The 24,036-nt window shown below is 35.7% G+C and overlaps 2 protein-coding genes across 5 annotated transcripts in view; one reads left to right on the top strand and one right to left on the bottom strand.

Annotated features, from left to right (window-relative positions):
• Positions 1-15,296, top strand: part of LOC115227248 (V-type proton ATPase 116 kDa subunit a1) — a 52,979-nt gene extending 37,683 nt beyond the window's left edge. For all 3 annotated transcript variants that reach the window (XM_029798161.2, XM_036507440.1, XM_029798210.2), the window contains exons 15-23: positions 3,478-3,596; positions 4,203-4,354; positions 6,667-6,722; positions 8,285-8,389; positions 10,289-10,339; positions 11,243-11,332; positions 11,906-12,023; positions 13,423-13,597; positions 14,428-15,296. In XM_029798161.2, the coding sequence (XP_029654021.1) occupies positions 3,478-3,596; positions 4,203-4,354; positions 6,667-6,722; positions 8,285-8,389; positions 10,289-10,339; positions 11,243-11,332; positions 11,906-12,023; positions 13,423-13,597; positions 14,428-14,521 (960 nt within the window). In that variant the 3' untranslated portion in view covers positions 14,522-15,296. The remainder of the gene's footprint in view (positions 1-3,477; positions 3,597-4,202; positions 4,355-6,666; positions 6,723-8,284; positions 8,390-10,288; positions 10,340-11,242; positions 11,333-11,905; positions 12,024-13,422; positions 13,598-14,427) is intronic.
• Positions 15,297-20,566: 5,270 nt separating this feature from the next.
• LOC115227414 (large neutral amino acids transporter small subunit 1) overlaps positions 20,567-24,036 on the bottom strand; it is a 75,392-nt gene continuing 71,922 nt past the window's right edge. For both annotated transcript variants that reach the window (XM_029798325.2, XM_036507444.1), the window contains exons 11-12: positions 23,379-23,556; positions 20,567-21,132 (exon numbers count right to left, since the gene is read on the bottom strand). In XM_029798325.2, the coding sequence (XP_029654185.1) occupies positions 21,074-21,132; positions 23,379-23,556 (237 nt within the window). In that variant the 3' untranslated portion in view covers positions 20,567-21,073. The remainder of the gene's footprint in view (positions 21,133-23,378; positions 23,557-24,036) is intronic.

Genomic DNA, 24,036 nt, shown 5'->3' with positions numbered 1-24,036 from the left:
CAATATTTTTATACTGTATTTTCTCTGAATTTGTAAACCCTATGTTTGTATTTTATAATGTAAACTTAACTATGGTTGCTATAGTTATTTTGCAATATCACGTGCCAGTGACATGTAAAAGCACCATCTGTTCATGGCCGTTTGCCAGCTCTGTCTGGCCCCCGTGCCGGTGACACGTAAAAGCACCATCCGTTCGTGGCCGTTGCCAGCCTCGCCTGGCCCCCGTGCCGGTGACACGTAAAAGCACCATCCGTTCGTGGCCGTTTGCCAGCTCTGTCTGGCACCTGTGCGGGTGGCACGTAAAAAGCACCCACTACACTCACGGAGTAGTTGGCGTTAGGAAGGGCATCCAGCCGTAGAAACACTGCCAGATCTGACTGGGCCTGATGAAGCCTTCCAGCTTCACAGACCCCAGTTGAACCGTCCAACCCATGCTAGCATGGAGAACGGACGCTAAATGATGATGATGATGATGACAAGGTGCAATAACATGAGACGCAATATCAGTGTTGTTAGAATTTTGGTCTTGTGATTTATATTTCATGAATTTACAAGTTGCATTGTGATTTTTTAAAATATAAATATATTTCACTGTATTTCATTCTAACTACGTTGTTATGAAATGGCTATCAGTTCCTCTTGTTGATTAGAGTATTTGAAAAGAGGAAGTGTAACTAAGATAAATCCTTTTCTCAAAGAACAGTTGTTGTCAGTTTGAGGTAACTATCTAAATTTTCATGGTCAAATACATTTAAAATCAATGTAAAAAAAAAAGTGTTGCTGTCTTAACTGATCATCATCGTTTAACGTCCATTTTCTATGCTAGCATTGGTTGGACAGTTCGATCGGGGTCTGGGAAGCCAGGAGGCTGTGCCAGGCTCCAGTTTGATCTGGCACTGTTTCTACAGCTGGATTCCCTTCCTAACTCCAACCACTCAGCATTGAGGATGAATGAAGCCAGCTCAATCCACCCCGGGTGAATGCTGTCTCAAGAAAGAAGAGACTCCGTGAATGTAGTGGGTGCTTTTTACGTGCCACCAGCACAGGGGCTAGAGGAGGCTGGCAAACGGACGATCGGTTGTTGCTTTTTACGTGTCACCGACACGGACGCCAGTCAGGTGGCACTAGCATCAGCCACGTTTGGATGGTGCTTTTTACGTGCCACTGGCATGGGTATCACAACTACAATTTCCATTTGATTTTTATGTTGATGTTGACGTACTTGACTCAATAGGTCTCCTCAAGTACAGTGGGTCACTCTACGATCCAATGTTAGCACAACAGACTGTCCTGCGAGCCATGAATTCACTTCATTTGTCAGGAGTCATGAACTCACTTCATTTGTCGGGGACTCACTTCATTTGTTGGGGACTCACTTCATTTGTCAGGACTCACTTCATTTGTTGGGGGACAGAAACAGTCACAGAAACATGGGAACATTATTCTAAAAGGTAGTTTTGGTATGACTAGCTTCAATTTGTTTTGCAAAGAGCATAATAATTCCCATGGATTAGGGTAGTGCAATGGTCCATATCCATTTAAGCTCCACAGCTTTTCCTTGCAATAACTTGAACCAGTCATAGCAAGAGGTATTTTTCCTTGACATTTGTATAACCACGCCAACACTTTTACTCACAGTTGTTTATCACCCCACCAAACTACAATCAACATACACTGCTTTTTGGTATCATCACAGCTGCATCTACAAAAACAGCCATCTATGTTTTTGTAACTGGTGATTTCAATTCCCCAAAGAAGGAAAGTGCAAATGATTTTCCCTTTCTTTAATTCAAACTAGTCCCAAGTAGTCAACTCCTTGACAAGGGGTTACAACATGTTGGAGCTGTATTCATCACTGCTTCTGAAACTTACCAGCATCACTATTAGGGAACCTTATGGTAACTCTGATCATGCTATGGTCATTACCTTTTTATCTCTTATGGGTAGAAAGAAAAGCCATCACTACCTTCAAATTAACCATTTTGCCTGGAACAAAGCTGACTCGAAGTTCGATTGTAACTGCCCAAATTGGTGTGCTGTTTTTTAATTCTGTAGATATCAATACCATCATTCAGCACATTCTTAATTCAATCTGGGTTGCATGCGATGCATCAGTACCATATAAATGTGTTAGAAACCCCTAAAGTGCAACACAGAAGATTTCAGCAGTTTCACAGTTTGCATTTCCAGTCTGGAATTCCATCTTATCCAAAATATCAATCTACTGGAAGCAGTTGAGAAACATGTAACCAGGTGAATACCTTCTGTCAGTTACCATATTCTGAACATATTGCTTCTCTGGGCATCAATGTACCAAAGTTTTGATATCTAGCAGCTGACTTGGTAGAAGCCCATAAGATTATATACCATCTTTCCAACAGCAACATGGGCACCTCTACCACTTGTGGACATGCATATTAAAGCAAAAACAGTATAACACTCATTATTTTTCAGAAAAATTTCATTGCATTCAGAATTACTGAGGCATAGAATAAGCTACCCACATTAGTTGATAACTGTCAAGATACTACATTCTTGAAAAATTCCATGCTTCCTGAAATTTACCAACATTACTTCTGATGTGCCTATGGACACTTTCCTCTTTATGGCTCACTTGCTCTTCACTTTTCAGTCTTTTTGTTTTTATCCTGTGTATTTTGGCTATCATCTCTATCTCACTATCTTTACTTGATTTATAGCAATATTCTGTTGCCTCTTTAATTTTTTTCCTGATAAATAGTGCACCTGAGCACTGTATACAATAAGCTTATTATTATTTAAGGTAGTGTGCTAGCAAAATCATTATCATGCTGGGCAAATTGCTTAGCAACATTTCATCTGTCTTTATGTTCTGAGTTCAAATTCTGGCAAGGTTGACTTTGCCTTTCATCCTTTCGGGGTCAATAAATTAAGTACCAGTGAAACACTGGAGTCGATGTAATTGACTAACCCCACCCCACAAATTTTAGGCCTTGTGCCTATAATAGAAAGGATTATTATTAAGGCTCAAACTGGCAGAACTGTTAGTGCATTGGACTCAATGCTTAGCAGCATTTCTTCTGGCTTTACATTCAGAGTTCAAATACCATTGGGATTGACTTTGCCTTTCATCCTGTCAGAGTTGATAAAATAAGTACCCGTTGAACCCTAGGGTCCATGTAATCAACTTACTTCCTCCCCTGAAATTGCTGGCCTTTTGCCAAAATTTGAAATCATCATTATTATTTTTGGGAAGGGGACTAGTCAATTACATCGACCCCCCCCCAGTGTTTCATTGGTACTTAATTTATTGACCCCGAAAGGATGAGAGATTGGCTTTGCCTTTCATCCTTTCCAGGTTGATAAATTAAGTACCAGTGAAATACTGGGGTCGATGTAATCGACTAGTTCTCTCCCCCAAAATATCGGGCCTTGTGCCTTTAGTAGAAATTATTATTATTATTATTATTATTATGATGTTAATGTTCTGTTTTTCAGATTTGGCAAATGACTAAAAACAAACTGTCATTTACAAATTCATACAAAATGAAGATGTCTGTGGTAATTGCTGTTGTTCACATGCTGTTTGGTGTTTTCCTCAGTTTGATAAATAATCTGTAAGTGACAGAGCAAATAATTTAAACTATTTGCATAAAAAATTTTTTTTTTCTTATTGATGTCATAAACTATATATAATAGTCTTATTAACTTTATGTTAATTCACATCTAAGCCATTTTCTGTGTGGCCTGCCATGACTACAATAATATTCTGTTTACCCAGTGATTAGAAATTGTGGTCCCTAGCTTGTCACTATGAACTGCTTTGTATAGCGATGGTGATAAATCATATTGTCAAGGGATATATTTAAACCAGTAATTAAGGGTTTGCTTTACTAAAATCAAGCATTGCTAATTAAAGTAGCTTTATTGATCTTCAGATCATGTAACTTTTCTACAAAAAGCTTTTTTCTGCAACTTGGATTCTTATCTTATGTTTATCTTAGTCCAGGTTGAATTTCCTTGGAATGAATAAATTAAATTTTAATTCTTCCAGGGTTGCCAATAAGAGAACCTCAACATGGGTCACCTGATTTGTTAGAAATAGGAGTTAAATCTTGGTAATAATAAGCGTTTATTAACATTTTCCCTGATCATAATAAGTAGTTTCCAATCTAGTTTGAATAGATGAGAATTAAGATTAAATCATTTTTTTTTTGTTTCAGATATTTTGCAAGACCAATGAACATATTTTGTGAATTTATTCCACAAGTCATTTTCCTCCTCTCTATTTTTGGCTACCTTGATATATTGATTTTTTACAAATGGATTGCCTTTAGTGTTCAAAATTTAGCACAAGCTCAATCTTTGCTTCTCCGTAAGTAGTTTTCTTGTTTAAGAAAATAAAATTCTTGATTAGTAGGAAGAATAGCACGTATGACTTTAATAACCCTTCACAAACTGATGAGATGGATGTAGTTTGTGTTCAGTTTGAACTTCTGTTGGTGAAAGTTTGTAGAAAAGCCTTGGCAGAGGGGAAATTCTTGTGACATGATTGGTAAAAGTAGTGCAGAATTTGACGGAGGGATAATGAAACATAGTAAGTATGACAAGAGAACAGCACATCTGTGAGCTAGTAATTGTAGGGTATTAGTGAGTGAGTCTTTGACACTTGACTGTATATAAATAGCAGCAGTACTATCCCAGATGTCAGTAGTACTCTAATAAAGTCAATTTGATGTTTGTAGATGATCAGCAACCGAACTGATGGATTTTCTAATGAAACCTATTTCGATTTTATGTTTACTTTGTAACCATGTGGGTTTGGGTTCAAGCTTACTGCTTGTCATTTTGGACAAATATTTTCTATTATAGCTTTAGATTGGCCAATATCTTTTGAGTGAAATTGATAACTGGAAGCCTGTTTGCGTGTCTACATGAATGTCAACATTTTGCATTTTTGCATGAGATCATTATCATCCTCATCGTTTAACGTCCATTTTCCATGCTAGCATGGGTTGGATGGTTCGACCAGGCTCTGGTAAGCCAGGAGGCTGCACCAGGCTCCAGTCTGATCTGGTAGTGTTTCTACTGCTGGATGCTCTTCCTAACACCAACCACGTCGTGAGTGTAGTGGGTGCTTTTTATGTGCCACGGCACAGGTGCCAGGGGAGGCTGGCAACGGCCATGATCAGATGGTGCTTTTTATGTGCCACCAGCACGGAGCCAGTCAAGGTGGCACTGGCATCGGCCACGTTTGGATGGTGCTTTTTACGTGCCACCAGCACAGGTATCACAACTACAATTTCCATTTGATTTTTCTTTTGATGTTGATGTACTTGACTCAATGGGTCTCTTCAAGCACAGCAGGTTGCCCTACGATCCAAGGTAAGCACAGCAGGCCGTCCTGCAATCCAAGGTACTTTGGATGAGCTGGGGCTGCTATGTGAAGCTGGTGCAGGAATCAGCCATGAACTCGCGTTATTTGTTGGGTCTTCGCAGTCACAGCACATCTCCAGAGATCTTGGTCTTTCGTCATTGCCAAGATCTCTGGAGATATGCTGTCACTGCAAAGACCCAACAATCAGTTGAGCAAAAAAAGTTTTATCATATTTACATTCCCTGTAGTTCAGTGCTTTTGAAGGCCAGTAGCATAACATATCCCTCACTTGAAAAACTGTTAACTGGTGACAGGAAGGCCACCTGACTATAAAATACTGTCTCAAATAAGTAATCCATCTAATTCATACCTGCATGGGAAAATGGACATGAAACAAATGACTGATGGTAAATTATATACTTAATTATCAAAGCAAATTTCAAAGCTCATTTCAGTGATTGTTTTAAAATATTTCCTTTGGTTACTATTTGTATAATCTAGCTTAACTTATAAAATCTTTGCCTAGAGATTCAGTTTTCTTCCATTCTAAATAGATGACATGTTTGATATATTACAGTCCTTGAATTTACTTTTGTTTTGCTATTTATTTTCAAGGTCTTACTTACTGAAGTGTGTCATGAAAATGATTTGAGTATTTTCTAGTGTTGCAATTATTACAGGTGAAAATGTTAACAGATGATATAAACTGTTTGAGAAGGATATGAACAAAAATTTAAAATTGACTTTTGGTGTTAAGACTCACAGACAGGTGCAAGTAAAGAAGGAACCTGATTGATATGGGGTCTTAACTTTTCACAGAGTAAATGAACTATATAAAATAAATACCAGTAATAATAATACAATATAATAATAATGAAATTATTGTATACAGTGCTCAGGTGCACCACAACTTGTTAAAAGTGCATATAAAGCATATGTAGTAATGTACAAATGTTTGGAAAGCAAACAGTGTATGAGTCAGATACATGCTTGCGTGTGTATGGAGTGGAGAAAATCAGGTGTAGTGTTGGTGAATCTCAGGAAGCATGGAAGTTTTGAAGGATGCAGTGCTCTGACAACTAACAATTGATGCCAGCAGTTTGTTCCATGCTTCAGCAACCCTTAGCGTGAAAAAATGTTTCTGAAAGTCATGGGAGCTGTGCTGTTTTCTGATTTTGTAAACATGTCCACGGGTGTTAGACAGATGGAGTTTGACAGATGCAATTTCTATAATTAGGAAGAAAATGTGTGTGTGTGTGGAAAGAGAATGTAAAAGGACAATCTTGATTTTGAAATTTTTTTTTTTTCAGAGCTCATCAGTATGTTTCTATTTGAATCCAAATCCAGTGAATTATATAACCATCAAGTAAGTGTATATCATATAGAACTCGTCTGTCCTTTCATGCATGTCTCTGCTCCACTCGACTGCTTCTTATTTCGTTTTTTTTTTTTTTTTGTAAAGTAAATAAAACAAAAATTGCTTTTGGGTAGATGTGCAAGTGGGAGGAATTGAACTTTGAATTGTAAATCAAGGAATCACGTTTTGATTTTATAGGTAGAGTAAGGTGGATTATACACCCAGCCATATTTATTTAGTGTTATGTAAGAATTTTGAAATGTTCTTGGCTATGCAATGTCAGCCTAATCATTGTTTAGCTCTAGGTTAGCCCTGATTAAGCAGACTTATAATCAAGAATATTCCAGCTGTAGAATATTCATTGTATCAAGAATAATATATCTAGGATTATATTATCTAATGGTGTAGGAGTGGCTGTGTGGTAAGTAGCTTGCTTACCAATCACATGGTTCTGGGTTCAGTCCCACTGCGTGGCACCTTGGGCAAGTGTCTTCTACTATAGCCTTGGGCCGACCAAAGCCTTGTGTTTGGATTTGGTAGACGGAAACTGAAAGAAGCCCGTCGTATATATGTGTATATATATGTTTGTGTGTCTGTGTTTGTTTCCCCAATATCGCTTGACAACCGATGCTGGTGTGTTTATGTCCCTGTAACTTAATGGTTCGGCAAAAGAGACCGTTAGAATAAGTACTAGGCTTACAAAGAATAAGTCTTGGCGTCGATTTGCTCGACTAAAGGCAGTGCTCCTGCATGGCCACAGTCAAATGACTGAAACAAGTAAAAGAGTAATGTGTCATTCCATTTTTAAGATAGATTTAGCTGTTACTTATAGTCAACTTGCTTGTAACAAACATTTTCTATATATCATTATCATCCATTTTCTTTTCTTTCTTTCCTCTCCTGAGCTTCTCTCTTTCTCTTTCTACTTGTTTCTTTCAAATTTTGTTATCAACCCTCTCCTACCATCATTTCTGCCAATTATCTTTAACTCCTTATTGTCTACTACTCACCCACACCTTCCCAGCATGTTTTGCTGCCAGTCAGCAAGCTTAAATGACCAAACCTAGAATAACTTTCCATGGCTTGGTTCATATTCAATGTAAAATAATGTAATATATTGTATAATGGCTGTGCTCAACATATACAATATGTGTTATTTTTAATAGTTGCTAGTTGTGATAACAAAAAATTTTCTGCACAAGTTTTTGTAACCTCATGTCATTAATTGCACTTTTGATTTTTCTGAAAATTGAAGTTTCTCACAAAAGAGCATGACATAAATACAGTTATTTAAAAAGAAAATTAAAATTAGAAAATCCATTTTTTAAAATCTAGGTTTTGTGTAATGAGGAAAAGTTATCAGAAGTTGAATGTGACTACGTGTTATTCATTTTGGGTATGTGCATGTCAGCGCACACAAGACTGTTTATTTATATGTATATACATGCATATTTCTATAGATTAATTTTTTTTTTTTCATATGAAGCAATTTTTTGTACAGTTTCATCATTGTTTTATTGTTCATATTACCGATTATTTACATGTTATTCTATTTTTCTATTTCATTTTAGACAAATATACAGACCATTTTGGTGATACTTGCATTCATATGTGTTCCATGGATGTTATTGATAAAGCCATTTATATTATGGTTTAGACATCAAGCTGCAGTGAAGGTATGCTTTAAAGAATATTCTTAGTATAAAATTATTTTTGTTTGAAATCAGTTGGTTGTGTAGTGGTGGTGATGAAGAGACTCTGCTCAAAGACTCTTTTTGCATGTAAGAATGATGTCAACATGGCAGATCCTCACCATCTCCAAACTACAAAAGAACTTGAATTTAGTACATCAAGATAAGAAAGCACTTACCAATTACAATGGTGAACTTCACCCTCTCATAGTATTTATTTATAACTCACTTGACTGAACCAGTAAATGTTAAGTGTTTTAGCTGTGTATACAATATAGCACTACTGGTAAGACACATACAACAGACTCTATAGCTGATACACTTTGATACAGTACTGCAAACCTATAAAACAATCTTCAATTCTGCAATATCGATGATGCTTACAGTTGGTGAATTATACCACTGTGGTATTTATAGCAAGATGATCTCTGCCATTGAGAACTTAGTGTCTTCACAATGAACATAACGTAGGTGTAGGAGTGGATGTGTGGTAAGTAGCTTGCTTACGAACCACATGGTTCCGGGTTCAGTCCCACTGCGTGGCACCTTGGGCAAGTGTCTTCTACTATAGCCTTGGGCCGACCAAAGCCTTGTGAGTGGATTTAGTAGATGGAAACTGAAAGAAGCCCGTTGTATATATATATACATGTATGTGTCTATATATGTTTGTGTGTCTGTGTTTGTCCCCCCAATATTGCTTGACAACCGATGCTGGTGTGTTTACATCCCCGTAACTTAGCGGTTCGGCAAAAGTGAGTGATAGAATAAGTACTAGGCTTACAAAGAATAAGTCCTGGGGTCGATTTGCTCGACTAAAGGCGGTGCTCCAACATGGCTATAGTCAAATGACTGAAACAAGTAAAAGAGAAAGAGAAAATAGTAATCTGCCAATCCATATGGTCATAGGCATGACTGTGTTGTGAAGAAGTTTGCTTCGCAACCACATACTTCCAGTTTCAACTCCACTGTGCAGTACCATTCCATTCATGTAACACGCAGTTTTTTTGTCACTCTTGCCGTCATATTTGCAGTGAACCAAGATCGGCTTGTTGGATATCTATAACCAATGATGCTAATGCTCTCAAAATGTATGATGTACAATAAACCCATCTATGCTTTTTCATAAAGGAAAATGGGTAAAATAAATTGACAAACTGGAATATTTAGATGATAATAATTATGAAGATTAATAACTATTAGTTATTAAGATTATTTATAAGACTATAATTTTTTTGGCTCTTAACCTCCTCTACTTTTATTTTGTTCTTTTGTTTCAGTCATTAAACTGTAGCTACATTGGGGCATTAATGTGAAGGGTTTTAATTCTTCATATTGATGTCAGTACTTACCTCAAGTCTGGTATCTGTTTTAGAGATTTATATTATTACATGGCTGTTATGAGACGTTCACACACAGACTGCTTTTTTTCATTTTCAAATGGTGTTAAAAACCTAGATGAGCATGTTTATGACTATACTGAGCTGCAGCTTCAAAGGACATTTTCTGTATAAAAATTTGGCCTCAGTTTAGCATGGAGAAACAGATGTTAAGTAGAAAGAATGAGACATATATGTACACACACGACCATGACAGGTTTCCACACAGTTTCTATCTACCAGTTACACTCACAAAACCTTGGTTGGCTTGAGGCTATTATTGAAGATGTCCAAGATGCCATACAGTGAGATTGAACCCTAGACCACATGGTTGTGAAGTGAACTTGTTAATCACACAGCCATGCCTCATCTCTAAAAATGAGCTTAATAGTGAGAAACATTGATAAAAAATATTAAATAACTAAGATGAGCAGTGGTGTATTTTTTTAATATCTGAAATACTTTTGGATTTCTGCAAATATAATTTTTCTTTTTAATTTTATTCCAGAGAAGTCAACTACCAAGTGCCTCTTCACAACGCGGTCTCGTGAACTGTGATGTATGTAATTAAATTTTGGAAATTATCTGTATATATTTTCATATTAATTGATAGTAATTTGGTCTATATATGTTATATTTCATGCTGTAATTTGTAAACATCAATGGCTTTGAGTTTCTAATGAGAGAGAGAGACACACACACACACAGATAAATGCAATTACAATCATGATTGTGATCATCATTTTAACATCTATATTTTCATGCTTGTATGAGTCAGATGGAATTTGAATTTTCTACACCTGGATGCCCTTCTTGTTGCCATCCCTTGCCTGTTTGCAAGCAAGGTAATATTTATCCATGGTTGGACATGTTTTTCAGATAAGACTGGAAATGAATGATATCACTTACATGATGGTGATATTTGTTTACAACCATTGTGAGATGTCAAGAGAAGGGGGAGGGGAGCATGCATTCATGCACACACACATATTACAAACGTATATAACATAGATAACATACATTTCATACATTGCATACACAGCATACATTACATACATAACATACATTGCATACATAACATACATTGCATACATAACATACATTGCATACATAACATACATGACATACACAGCATACATTACATACACAGCATACATTACATACATGACATACACAACATGCATTACACAACATACATGACATGCATTACGCGACATACACGCACGACGTACATTACATACATACATTACACACATACATGACCTGCATACATGTACCACATAACATGCACCACACAACATATGCATAGCATGCATATATATATATATACATTACATTCATCAAATTACATCCTCCACACTATACACCCACACTCACTCACATAACCATAAATCTTAAATGCATTTATCAATTCAAGCCCTCCTCTTTATATGACTAAATCATTGTGATTTTGTTATTTCAGGATGATGTTGCAGCCAACTATGTTATAAATGTTGATGAACAAGTAGAAGTCTCTTCTGAGTCACTACATTCAAAGAGTGAACTTCCTGAGGTTTGTATTTATTTATTTATACATACATACACACACACATACATATATACATATATATATATATATATATATATATGTATAAAATTTATGAAACAACTTATTTTAATTTAAATTGTTATTTGAATCACCTTTCCTTTGAGTTTTTATATATTTTACTGTCTCTTAGAGAGGGTCAGTCAGCATATATAATTTAAAAAAATTTCCTTGGTTGGGGTTTAAGAATATTTAAGTAATAAACGTTCATATAATGTTCAGTTTGATTTGTTTGTTTTAGAGAAGAAACATAGAATATAAATTTCAGAATAACCTTGTTATTATTTAACCTCAGGTGAGCTCTGAATCTCTCCCTAATTAGTTGGACTATGACTCTCTCTCTCTAACTTTCATCACCCGATCCAATAATTTGATACTCCTGTAGTTATTTCTATCTAAAGCATCACCTTTCCCCTTGTAGCAGTTGACTATGGTGCTGCAACACCAGTCATTGGGTATGACTCCTTCATGAACTACCATATTATTTATATTGTCTTGCATGACAGGCATTCTGAAATTGTGACTCTATTTCTTTTGCAGTTCAATTTTGGTGATATATTTGTACATCAATGTATACACACAATTGAGTACTGTTTAGGCTGTATTTCAAATACTGCATCATATCTTCGACTCTGGGCTTTAAGTTTGGCTCATGCAGGTAAATATAAATTTCTGTTCAAATTCCGTTTTTGTGTGTATGTGTTATCAGTTTCTTAACCCTATTAGTTGTGGCCATGCCCTTGTTTTCACATTGTCATTATAAGAAGTATTATGCTGGTGTGATGTTTCTTTGCTTTTCTTAGGAGTTGAATCTTATAATGCAAGCTAACAAACCACTCGTCAGTTTTAAATACTGCTGCTGTATGGAGCAGCAATCTGATCCTGTTGAACAATACTTATTTACAGCTAATTAGGTGTTAAGTGTCTTGGCCACTGACATAATACAAAGCCAACAAATAGATTTAAACCATCAACCTCTTCACAGGTTGTTCATTGTTCTTGCCACTTGGCCATTTATATTTTAATGTGTGTTTGTGTGTATCCTCAGATAGTCTAGGATAGAAGGGTGTATATCTGTATGTGTGCATGCTAATTTGTTTTAAATTTATTACAGTCATCACCATTTTAATATCCACTTTTCCATGCTTGCTTGAGTCAGATGGAATTTATTATAGCAGATGTTTTATGGCCAGAGGCTCTTCCTGTCACCAACTCTCACCTGTAGTAGTTAATATTAAGCAGAATGTAATTAAAATTAGACAAATAAAACAAGTGAATAATTCTATTTTGAAGAGTAGGAGCAAGTGTCTTAAAGAGTGAAAAGAATGAAACTTTGTATCTCTATGTTAGTAAATAGTTCCTGAAACTTTTAACAAGGTACCTAAAACCTTTCACCTCTCAGGATTTCTAACCCTATTCTAAAACAATGTTGGGATTACAGTCCTTAACCCTTTAGAGTTCGCATTATTCTGCCAAAATTAATGCTTCTTCATCCACATTGTTTTGAACTAATCATGCATTATCTTGTAGCTATGAGATTTTGATGAGGTAGCTGTTAATTTTTAAAACAATATTGTAGGGTTGGTCTGAGAGACCAGATCTGGCCAGTTTGAACATAAAACAGGCAGAATACTTTTGGCTGGATATGGCCGGTTTAAATGCTAAAGGGTTAAACAAAAAAATGTGCAAAAGTTGAAGAACCATGAATTTGTTTAGTTGTCGCATTCATCTTCAGTGCTGTTATGAACTGCCCATGTTCTCTCTCTCTCTCTTAGGTTATATATCAGTTAATATTTTGAATAGTGCAAGCCTTTGTGTATAGAATTCATTGATTCATATGTGTCATGCAATTTTTCTCACTTTAAATGTTTAGTAGTGATATCTTAAATACTATTTTTTTACTGTCATTGGTGTAAGAGTAAATGTTTCAAGTAAATGAATGTATTACTTTGATTGTCTTACTGGTGTTTGTGTTACAATAACCTTGTAATTTGTATTACTTTAACCTTGCTGCTATGTCTTATATACTAATAATCCTGATGTCTTTATTCTTTCAGAGTTATCTGAAGTATTATGGAACATGGTGATGAGAATTGGTCTTTCAATGAATGTTGGATATATTGGTTGTATTATCATCTTTGCTGTGTTCTTTTTTTGGGCAATTCTCACCATAGCTATATTACTTGTTATGGAAGGTCTTTCAGCTTTCCTCCATGCTCTTAGGTTACACTGGTAAGTATTATATAACCCGATGATGTAGGTATCAATGTTGGTTTTGTTTCTGAAGCTATTGCAATTAAGTATTAATTCTTGCATGTGTGCTTGTGTACATACATAGTCACTCACTGAAGGAACATATGTTTGTTATAAAAGTCATGAGCTGCTTTTTTTTTCCCTTATTGCTTAGTCAGGAGGAAAGAGCAATGCTCCTGCTCCCTTACTCTTAGGAACTCTTAGACTGACAGGAGAAAGGAAGGTATTTTCAAACTAGTTAAGATCTAGCCTGATGCTTGCAAAAAAGTAGGCTTCACTAAAGGCACCCAAGCAGGATCAGGTAGTGGTGTTAAACTGGGCTGTGGATTAAGTCTATCATGTATGCTGTGGTGAATTTTGAATTTAGAATGCAAAGGCGCTGAACAAATATTGGAAGATACCCCATGTGATGCTCTAACAATTCCACCAGTCCACTGTTATAGACTGGTACTTTGTTGATCCTAGAAAGTTGATCACATTGAGATTTGAACTCAGAATGCAAGAAGTCAGAATATGATGCAACATTTTGTCTGATGTTCTAATCACTCAGCCAATTTGTCGCCTAAAACACATTATTTTAGGTCATATGCTAAAACAATGTATAAAAAAAATTATATGTAAATATTATGAGCCTTTGTCAGTTATTTTGAGCTGAGCACAAGGGGAAACCAAAGAAATTTTGATGTCTGAGTAATTGAAATTAGATTTCAAGTTTAGCTAAAGTGAATTATATAAAATATTTTGTTTTTATATGAAAAGAATGAGATTAAATGATGAAATTTATGATAATTTTTCTTTTTCTCTTTTAGGGTTGAGTTTCAGAATAAATTTTATTCTGGAAACGGATACACTTTCCAACCATTTGATTTTCAGCATTGCATCAACATTCCTTTTGATGATTAACATGAAAAATTTAAGTAAATTATGAAACTGCAAGTGCCTTCTCTAGTTTGCTTTCATTATTAGACCTGGCTTGTCTGCTGAATGAAAAGACATGTTAATTAACATGGCTTCCTTTTATACACAAACATAAGAAATCGAATTGCATAATTACATAATAAAAAAGTAATTTTACTGGATTTTCTAAGAGCTTCTTTATCACGAAAAGATTATATTTTAGTTTTAAAAAAAAACAACAAAAGATAACAAAAACAAGACAATCAAAATAAAACGTAATCAAGAAAATAATTCAATTGCAATTTTAAATTGTTTTTTCCAGCACTTCATAAAAGTTTAGTTTCTTAAACATTTTTACTGTTTTGTTCAAATATATAACATTTCTGTGCCTGCCATTTAGAGGAGAGAACTTGTCTAACAAATTAGCATGGTTACCTCATGGAAAAGGACTAGCTAAAGGGAATTTTAAGTTCAAGCTGAATTTTGCTTCTTCTTTTATGAAATATTATTTTGATCTTGTACCTTTGATAACTTCTTAAAATGATGCTCATTCGAATTCAAATGTTTCCTAACTTTTAATCTTTCTATGCCAATAAAATATTTGCTCTAAAGTGCAAGAGTTGAACATCATCAAGAAAACTATACTTTTTTTAATATACAAAAATTAGAAAAAAACCCATGAAATGTAACTGGTCAACTGAAAGTTTGCCACTGTCAAACTTAAACTGATCTATTACTGATGTCAAATACTTTAAAAAATAAAAGCTATTTTTATACTTCAGATGCCTACAATGATGATTAAACTTTGAATTAATTTTCAACCTGTTTATAAAAATTAACAGGTTGAAGATAAATTTGAAGTGTCCTTCCTACTATTTCTAAGTAATAGTTAGGACCTCTCTCTTTCTCCTCATTTTGGTTTTCAGCTAGGAAATCTGCAGAATATTTGTTTGCTTATAAACCATTTTTGAAATAACATATTTGGTTATAAACTGCTATTTTGGCTATAAATTGCTAGTGGAAAAAATTCTCTAGTGGGGAATGTCAAATATCATGATGCATTTTCAGGTGTCCAACAATTTCTAGTCAGTTTAAGGAAGGGTTTTGATGTGGGTTAATAGTTTTGTTTGTCACTGGTCAAGTATATCTGTATTGTTGAGTGTTCTCATTTAGTTCTGGTTTAGCAAAATTAACGAATACTGCTTGCTGATTGAAATGTTTGAGGGGTAGCTTTTATGTTCAATATTCCAAATATGACCAGAGATTGTGCAACCATTGTTGTTTAGTTCCAGATCATTCTTAATCAAATGGATTAATTGGTGTGTCTTTTTGTTCTTTTTTTATGACAGTAGATTGTGCTTTGAAGGAGATTTGGTTGTTATTTGTAACGGGTTAAGTTCTTCTGCTGCTACTACTACTACTCTGATTTGACTATACAGATTTGTTCTTCTGATAATTGAAGCTTATTGTCTTTTTACTATCCAGTCTGCTCATGAATAATAATAATAATAATAATGATAATAAAGAAATTATCATATACAGTGCCCAGGTGCACCACAACTTGTCAAAAGTGTGTATAAAGCATATGCTATAATGTACAAATGTCTGGAAAGTGAACAGTGAATGAGTCAGATACATGCTTGCGTGTGTATGGAGGGGAGAAAATCAGGTGTAGTGTTGGCGAATCTCAGGAAGCATGGAAGTTTTGAAGGATGCAGTGCTCCGACAACTAACAACTGATGCCAGCAGTTTGTTCCATGCTTCAGCAACTCTTAGCGTGTTAGAATGATTAAAACTGCTTGTGATTGAAGCAGAATTGGTCAAAAAGGGACAACCAACCAGTTTTATAAACATTAAGTTCATCTTTAAAGATGAAAAGGGCCAACTCAAGAACACTTGATGTTGGACGCTCCTAGAAGACTTCAAAAGTATGAGGACTGTGTTGGATAGGAGTAGAAAGAACTGTGGCAGACAAACTATACTGGAGGAAGCTTGCTGTTTTTTATGTCTCTCAGTATGGAAGAATCTGAATCTAAGTTTGATCTCCAATCATCATCATGTGTTTTCATTTGTCAGTGACTTAGTGGATAAGAGCATTTCTACTATTTTTATCCACTGATGAAATAAAGCTCCCAAGTTTAAATCCAGTCTAGTGTCATGCACATATCCAGGAATGAGACATGATGACCTGAGATGGAAATATAGGCTACATGTAAATATTAAAAACCTTCATTTTTTAAACATGAAGTCAGTAGTCTGAGAAATTATAATGGTACTTGTTCATCCATATTCATATTACAATAAATTATAAGGAGGCTGTATGGCAGAATAACCTTAATAATTGGGGATAACCCATGTAATAGTAATAGTAGGTGAAATATTGTAGCAGATTGAATATAGGAGAAAGCAATAACACTACAAACTTTCTACTGAGGAGTGTGTGTGTGTTGATATGAGTGCAGGCATGTTTAAATGGTTGTTTACTTCATAATCAAAAGGTTCCAAATACACTCTCACTGCATGGTCGCTTTTGGCAAGTGTCTTATCTTTTAACGTCCTTGGATCAATCCAAGCTTTTTGAGGGGAAAATTGGGTTAAATTTGTGGGATGCTGTCAGATGGACTGTAACATTGATTCAAGCTGAGTCTGCCTGGGATCAGATAGATTTAGCCATGAAATAGTAATAAAAGTCAGTGGCTATGTAATTCCATTGATCAAGCTGCAGGAACATACACTGTCTTAACTGAGTATTTAGTGCATATATGTTTGTGTATGGGTCAATGCTAATAGACTTAGTAAGCTCTTCTAGAGTGAAGAAATTATGTTTGGCTTTATATGTAGGATTATGTTGCATTTTGTTGGATGGGGAGAGCTGTATGTTTGGTAAGGTAAGTGGTTATGCAGGAAAAGGAATATATCAACATAAAGGAAATGAAAAAGAAAAAGGGATTTGGATGGAAGTATATAGAGTAAGGAGTCTATAAGAGACAGGAGAGGGTGTTTAGCCAGTACATCTGTCTGGACTTTGGTGAGCCCATTTCTGAAAAAATAGTCAACCTCATAGCTCCCTTGAATTTAGAGAGCCTTCTCACAAAACTCCTTCAGGGTCGGAAAGTGATCCTGTTTTACTTTGCCAAACTTCTCTGGGAGGTTGAAGAAACTAGAATGTGGGAGCAAACTAAACGGGTGATCAAGCTATTTTTACTTAGATTTTGTTGCTTAGCTCCATGCCAGCCTTGATCAAACATAACCACATTAAAAGTTTTTTCAATCATGATCATCTCATATTTTGACATAGAATATGATTTTGGAGGAGGAGCAGCTGTCAGTTTGTTGATTTTTAAAGTTACATTGACTTTTAGTTTATTTTAAAGGTTCTTTAAAAATCTAAAGTCACTGAGCAGTTGTCTTGGAGAGGCAAATATGAAATATGAACAGGAGAGAATCTTTAAAATATAAAGTGAGATAGTTGTAGGGATAAATATCTTGTAATAAACATTTTGTAGATACGTTGATGAAATATGATGAATAAAAATGAATTGCGGTATGTTCAAGAAAGAATAAATCATATTTTGAGCTATACAATGCTAAAATTAAAATAGATGATTAAATTTAATATACATAAAAAGCACCATCCGAATGTGGCCGATGATAGCGCCGCCTTGGCTGGCTTCCGTGCCAGTGGCACGTTAAAAGCACCAACCGATCGTGGCTGATGCCAGACCCCCCACCCTTGGCACCTGTGCAGGTGGCACATAAAAAGCACCCACTACACTCGCGGAGTGGTTGGTGTTAGGAAGGGCATCCAGCTGTAGAAACACTGCCAGATCAGACTGGAGCCTGGTGCAGCCCTGGCTTCCCAGACCCTGGTCAAACCGTCCAACCCGTGCTAGCGCGGAAAACGGACGTTAGACGATGATGATGATGATATGCCTGTTTGGATGTATGTAGACACACATACACATGGCATGGAATCTTAGATGACTCTATCTCTTATCTATCTATCTATATACATAAATATGTGTACACACACACACACATATATATATAGGACTTTATATATATATGTATGTGGGTGTGAAGAGACAGACCCACAGACAGAGAGAAATTGCTTGGTAGATAGATAGATAGATAAATATGGATTAGTGAACTAAGTAAGCTCCACAGAAAAGTCTGATTTAATCAGCTATTGAAGGAAACGGTATGGATTATATGGCTCTAAAATATTGTCAGAATATATTTTAGGATATCTTCGGATGCTAAATCAGATAAGATACTCTTGTCATGGTAACTAGCTAGAGATTGGGATATAATGTAAATTAACTGAGTGGTTAACCTTTGCAGTCCAGTTGTATATGGTAAAATGGATATGAAATAAGAGATTTTCTGAAAGCATAACCTTCAAAGTTGTTTTTGTTACAGCTTATAGAGTAAACCAATGAAAAAAGGTTTCTGTGTAATCACTCAATTTGCTAGATCATCATCATCAACATTTAACATCCGTTGTCCATGCTGGCATGGGTGGATGGTTTGACCAGGGCTGACAAGCTGAGGAGCTGCATCAGACTACAGTCTGATTTGGCATGGTTTCTACAAGTGGATGCCCTTCCTAACATTAACCACTCTGAGATTGTAATGGGTGCTTTTATGTGCCACTAGCATGGGTGCCAGTTGTGTGACACCAGTATCTGCCACAACTATGATTTCACGTGGCTTGATGGGTCTTCTACTCGAGCATGGTGTGTTGTTAAAGATCTTGGTCATTTGTCATTGCTTCTGTGAAGCCCAACACTCAAAGGTGCTCTTTATGTTCCACTGGCACAGGTGCTAATTATGCAACACTGGCATCAACCACATTGGCTTCGAGGCCTGACACAGGCGAAATCTTCTTCCTATTTCAACTGGCCATTTTAAAAAGGAAGAATACATTGCATAATGTTTTGTATTTACTGTTTGAATAATATGGTGTGGTCATGCCTGGAATGTTTGATCTTGTATTTTTCACTTGTTTCTGTCATTGGACTGTAGCCATGCTGGAGTCGTCCTGAAAGGTTTAGTTGAGCAAAACCTAGGATTATCATAGCTGGGATGCCTTTGATTATAGGGTCTGATTGATCTGGGCTGACCTGCAACTAAACAGCTATAACAACTACTTCAATAATAACAGCAACTGCAATAATTTCAGTAATAAGAAAGCTGTACCATGATCACCACAAGAACAGCATCAAGATCAAGAGTAATCACTTATGCAGGATTTACAAGCAATTTCACTGATCATCATCATCATCATTTAACATCCATTTTCCATGCTAGCATGGGTTGGACGGTTCGACTGGGGTCTGGTAAGCCATGGAGACTGCACCAGGCTCCAGTCTGGTTTGGCAGTGTTTCTACAGCTGGATGCCCTTCCTAACGGCAACCACTCCGTGAGTGTAGTGGGTGTTTTTTACGTGCCACCGGCACAGGGGCCAGAGGAGGCTGGCAAACGGCCACGATTGGTTGGTGTTTTTATGTGTCACTGACACAGACGCCAGTCAGGCAGCGCTGGCATCTGCCAAGTTTGGACAGTGCTTTTTCTGTGTCACCGGCACAGGTGTCTTTAACAACCACCTCAAAGGCAATCATATCTACTACCATCACCACCGCCTCGATGACAATTACATCCGCCATGAGCCAAGGAAGAAACTTTAGTGTGATTTGTCAGCTCACTAGAAATGGTGGCGAAACCTTCCTCAGTTCAAACTCTACAGTTTTAAAAGGGGGAGGACACATAAATTTTTAAAATGCTTGAAGAAAATAATGATGTAATTGGAGTACCATTAATCATATATGTATGCTTGATCTGGGTTGACTTGGGGTTAAACAGCAGTAGCAACAACAATAACAATAACATCAACAATAGCAACAAGAACAACAACAACAATAACAACAATAGCAACAAGAACAACAATAGCAGTGACTACAATATGAGTTTTCATTAAATTTTACTTTGCAACTTTGCAAAATAGAACATTATAAATTAAAAGAAAAAACAAAGCAAAAAACAAATGCGTTTCTCTCAGGATGTGTTTGTTTCTTTTTTTTTTATGATGTTTAATATGCACAATTTTTACATTACACAAAGTTTTCTTTATGGATAAAGAAAAATATCTGATTTAATTTTCTTACATTATAATAGAATTTAAGACGCATCTAATAAGGATAAAGTTCATTTTTTTTTTTTTCTGAGGATGCGTAAGTAGTGTGCAGTCTCCATAACATGTTTCAAAAAACTTCATCTTATCAAAAGATGAGTTAAGTGCAGTTAGTGTCCAATCTGAAACTATTGCGGGCTTGGTAAGATAAAGCAAGGATCAGGAGTTAAAAAAAAAAAGAAAAAGTGGTGGAGTTAGCAATAACTAATAATAATAATCACTGAAATTAATGACTTCTTGGATGCTAATGTCATATCATTTCATTTTCGTTTCTTCTCCTTTTTTGTTTTGTCCCCCCCCCCAAAGCTCTGTATTAAATGAAACATTTGATAGAAATGGAAGTTGATATTAATGGATGAAATTGTTACGATTTGTCAGATGGAACAACCAAAAATGTCTTCTGTAACTGCTTTGTCATATAAGCTGAAAAAAAAAAGAAAATAAATAAATAAGAAGAAAACGAAAGTAGTATATTCTGTTGTGTCTGGGGAGAGTCATTTTCTTTTTGTGCCTTACACTCACCGGTAAAATTTCCACTTTTTTTCTTATTTTTATTTTCCTAAAATTTTCGTTGCATCTTGCAACCTTTGCAAAAGCTTTGACTCTCCCCAGACAACAGAATATGCTTCAACACACGAACTCACATGGGGTAGAAAGGGCTCCTTAGCCGTAGTGAAGGCAATCTATCTAGGGAGATAACCTTACAATAAATCACTGGGTCCGTAGCTTAGAAATACTGGGTTGACGTCCAGCGGGAACAGCTTTGTTTCATGGAGGAGGAAAGATCTTCTTTAGTGCTTGGTTGTACAATGCTTTCCAATGTGTGTAGTAGTGGCGCGCGCACACATTATTAGCCATTTGAAAAGACTATGAAAGTCTCGACCACGGTCGAACAATGATGATGATGATGATGACATAAAGAATCTTGCAAACCAAATCCCCACCCCCAAAGAAAGTAGTATATTTTAACTAATATTAATTTCCTACTTAGGCACCAGAGGAAAGTAGGCACAGTGAAGGTGCGTGGCTCAGTGTTAGAGCGTTAGGCTCACAATTGTGAGGTAGTGAGCTTGATTCCCTGACCGGGTTGTGTGTTGGGTTCTTAAGTAAGACACCTTATTTCACGTTGCTCCAGTTAACTCAGCTGTAGAAATGAGTCGCAACATCACTAGTGCCAAGCTGTATCAGCCTTTGCCTTTCTCTTGGAAAATATCGGTGGCATGGAAAGAGGAGGCTGGTATGCATGGGCCACTGCTGGTCTTCCATAAAACAACCTTGCCTGGATTTGTACCTCAGCAGGGAACTTTCATGAGTTAAGGGGATCTTTACTCTTTTACTTAGGCACAAGGTCATTTAGTCAAGAAGGTGAGTGTATTTTATGTTTTATCAGTGTATTGGTGGTACTTAATTTGTTGATTCATGGTAGAAAAAGGTACAGTCAATCCCAGTGGAATTTGAGCACATAGCAGAGCTAAATAGTATAATGCATTTAGCTGTGGTACCTTGTTATGTGAAGCAATCTTCACGGACCTTATAATTGCCAATAGTGAATGAAATAAAGGATTTATAAAGACAAAGGAAACTAATGCCTGCACTGTTTGTTAACTGTGGGGTTTTCTGACTGCCTGAGGTAGTGGACTGTATTATCCATATATTTGTATAATGTGTGTGTGTGTGTATATATATATATTTACATATATATATATATATATATATATATACATATATATCTGTAAATATAATATGTGCCAATTATTCGGTAGCCAAGATAAAACTCTGAGTAGATTTCCACCTTGGCATCCGAAACTCAGAATTTTATCTTGGCTACTGAATAATTGTCACAGATAAATTCCTCTATTTACATAATATTGAGGTCTCTTTCTTTCTTTTGTTATTTTACCATTTTTACCAGTATATATATATATGTATTATGGACTCTCCTCTCGAAGACAACATATAAGCATTCAGCTTTGCACAAATGATTTGTTTAGTGATCAAATATTTGTGCTGCACATTAATTCACTCTCTCCATCAAATCGACGTTGTCTGAACAGGTGCACAGTGTATCATGAGTTGGGTGACAAAGTAGTCACAGAGCAACATGAAATGAAGTGTTTTGCTCAAGAACACAATGTACCACCTGCATAAAGTACTATTGAGGTGATCACCTGCATTTTTTTCACAATACTCCTCATCAACAAATTTGTGGATTTGAGAAATATTGACTATCAAAGTATGACAAACATTGAAAAATAGGAAAAAAACCATTGAAAAATAGGAAAAAAACCTCATTTCTCTTTTTTTTTATTATAGCAATTTATATTGATAATTTAAGGGAAACTTAAGACAAAGGTTGAATAAAACTGCAAGGAATAATATAAAACAATTTTAAAGGGAATTCTATTGCTATTTTGTTTGTCGTTAATCAAAAAGAATTTTCTCTGTAAAAATTAAGCCCTCAAGAGGTTACCTTCCAACAATATATTGCTATTTCTAACTTAGTTTAAATCATTTACAAGCAGATTTAACATCTTTAATGTATAAACCTATAATTTTTTTTATATCTCAACAATTTTTATCTGAATTTACCAGTTATAAAAGATTAATATGATACAAAAATAAACCAAGGATATATATATATATATATGTAATATAATTGCTTTTCTTACTTATAGCTTTCTGGAAAAATTCAGGTTTTGACTTCCATATGACTCCCAAATAGTAGACAGGTATTCCAGACAGAGTTATTATAAGTCCTATACTAGCTTCTCTTGGTGCCGCAACAAATGGGATGATAAGAAGGAATGCTACCGCGATCAGAAATGATATTGGAATAAATATGTTGAACTGAAAGAAGAAGAAAAAAAACATAATTCGTAACTTCCTTAGTTTACCAATTCTTCATATATTGATTTCAAATTTTGTCACAAGGCCAGCAATTTTTTTTTGGTGGGGTGTAATTGATCCCAGTGTTTAACTGGTACTTATTTTGTTGACCCTAAAAGGATGAAAGGTGAAGTCAACCATGACAGAATTTGAACTCAGAATGTAAATACGGATGAAATGCTGCTAAGCGTTTTGAGCAACGTGTTAATGAGTCTGTCACCTTGTCACATTAAATTCTTCACATATTAAGACCCAATTTATACAACATCAGGCAACATAACATTCTTGACATATATAATCCAATCTGTATAAACCAGTGTAGCTGATACAGTTTAAGAAGGCTCACTATAAATTTACACCAAGGAGCAATTGCAGCATACTACACCACACTCCCTTAAAGTAAAAAAATAGAAAAATATTAAAAGATAATACATCCATACT

The sequence above is a fragment of the Octopus sinensis genome, linkage group LG1 (genome assembly GCF_006345805.1).
Source record: "Octopus sinensis linkage group LG1, ASM634580v1, whole genome shotgun sequence".
Taxonomy (NCBI): Eukaryota; Metazoa; Mollusca; class Cephalopoda; order Octopoda; family Octopodidae; genus Octopus; species Octopus sinensis.
This window is presented reverse-complemented; position numbering and strand designations above follow the sequence as displayed.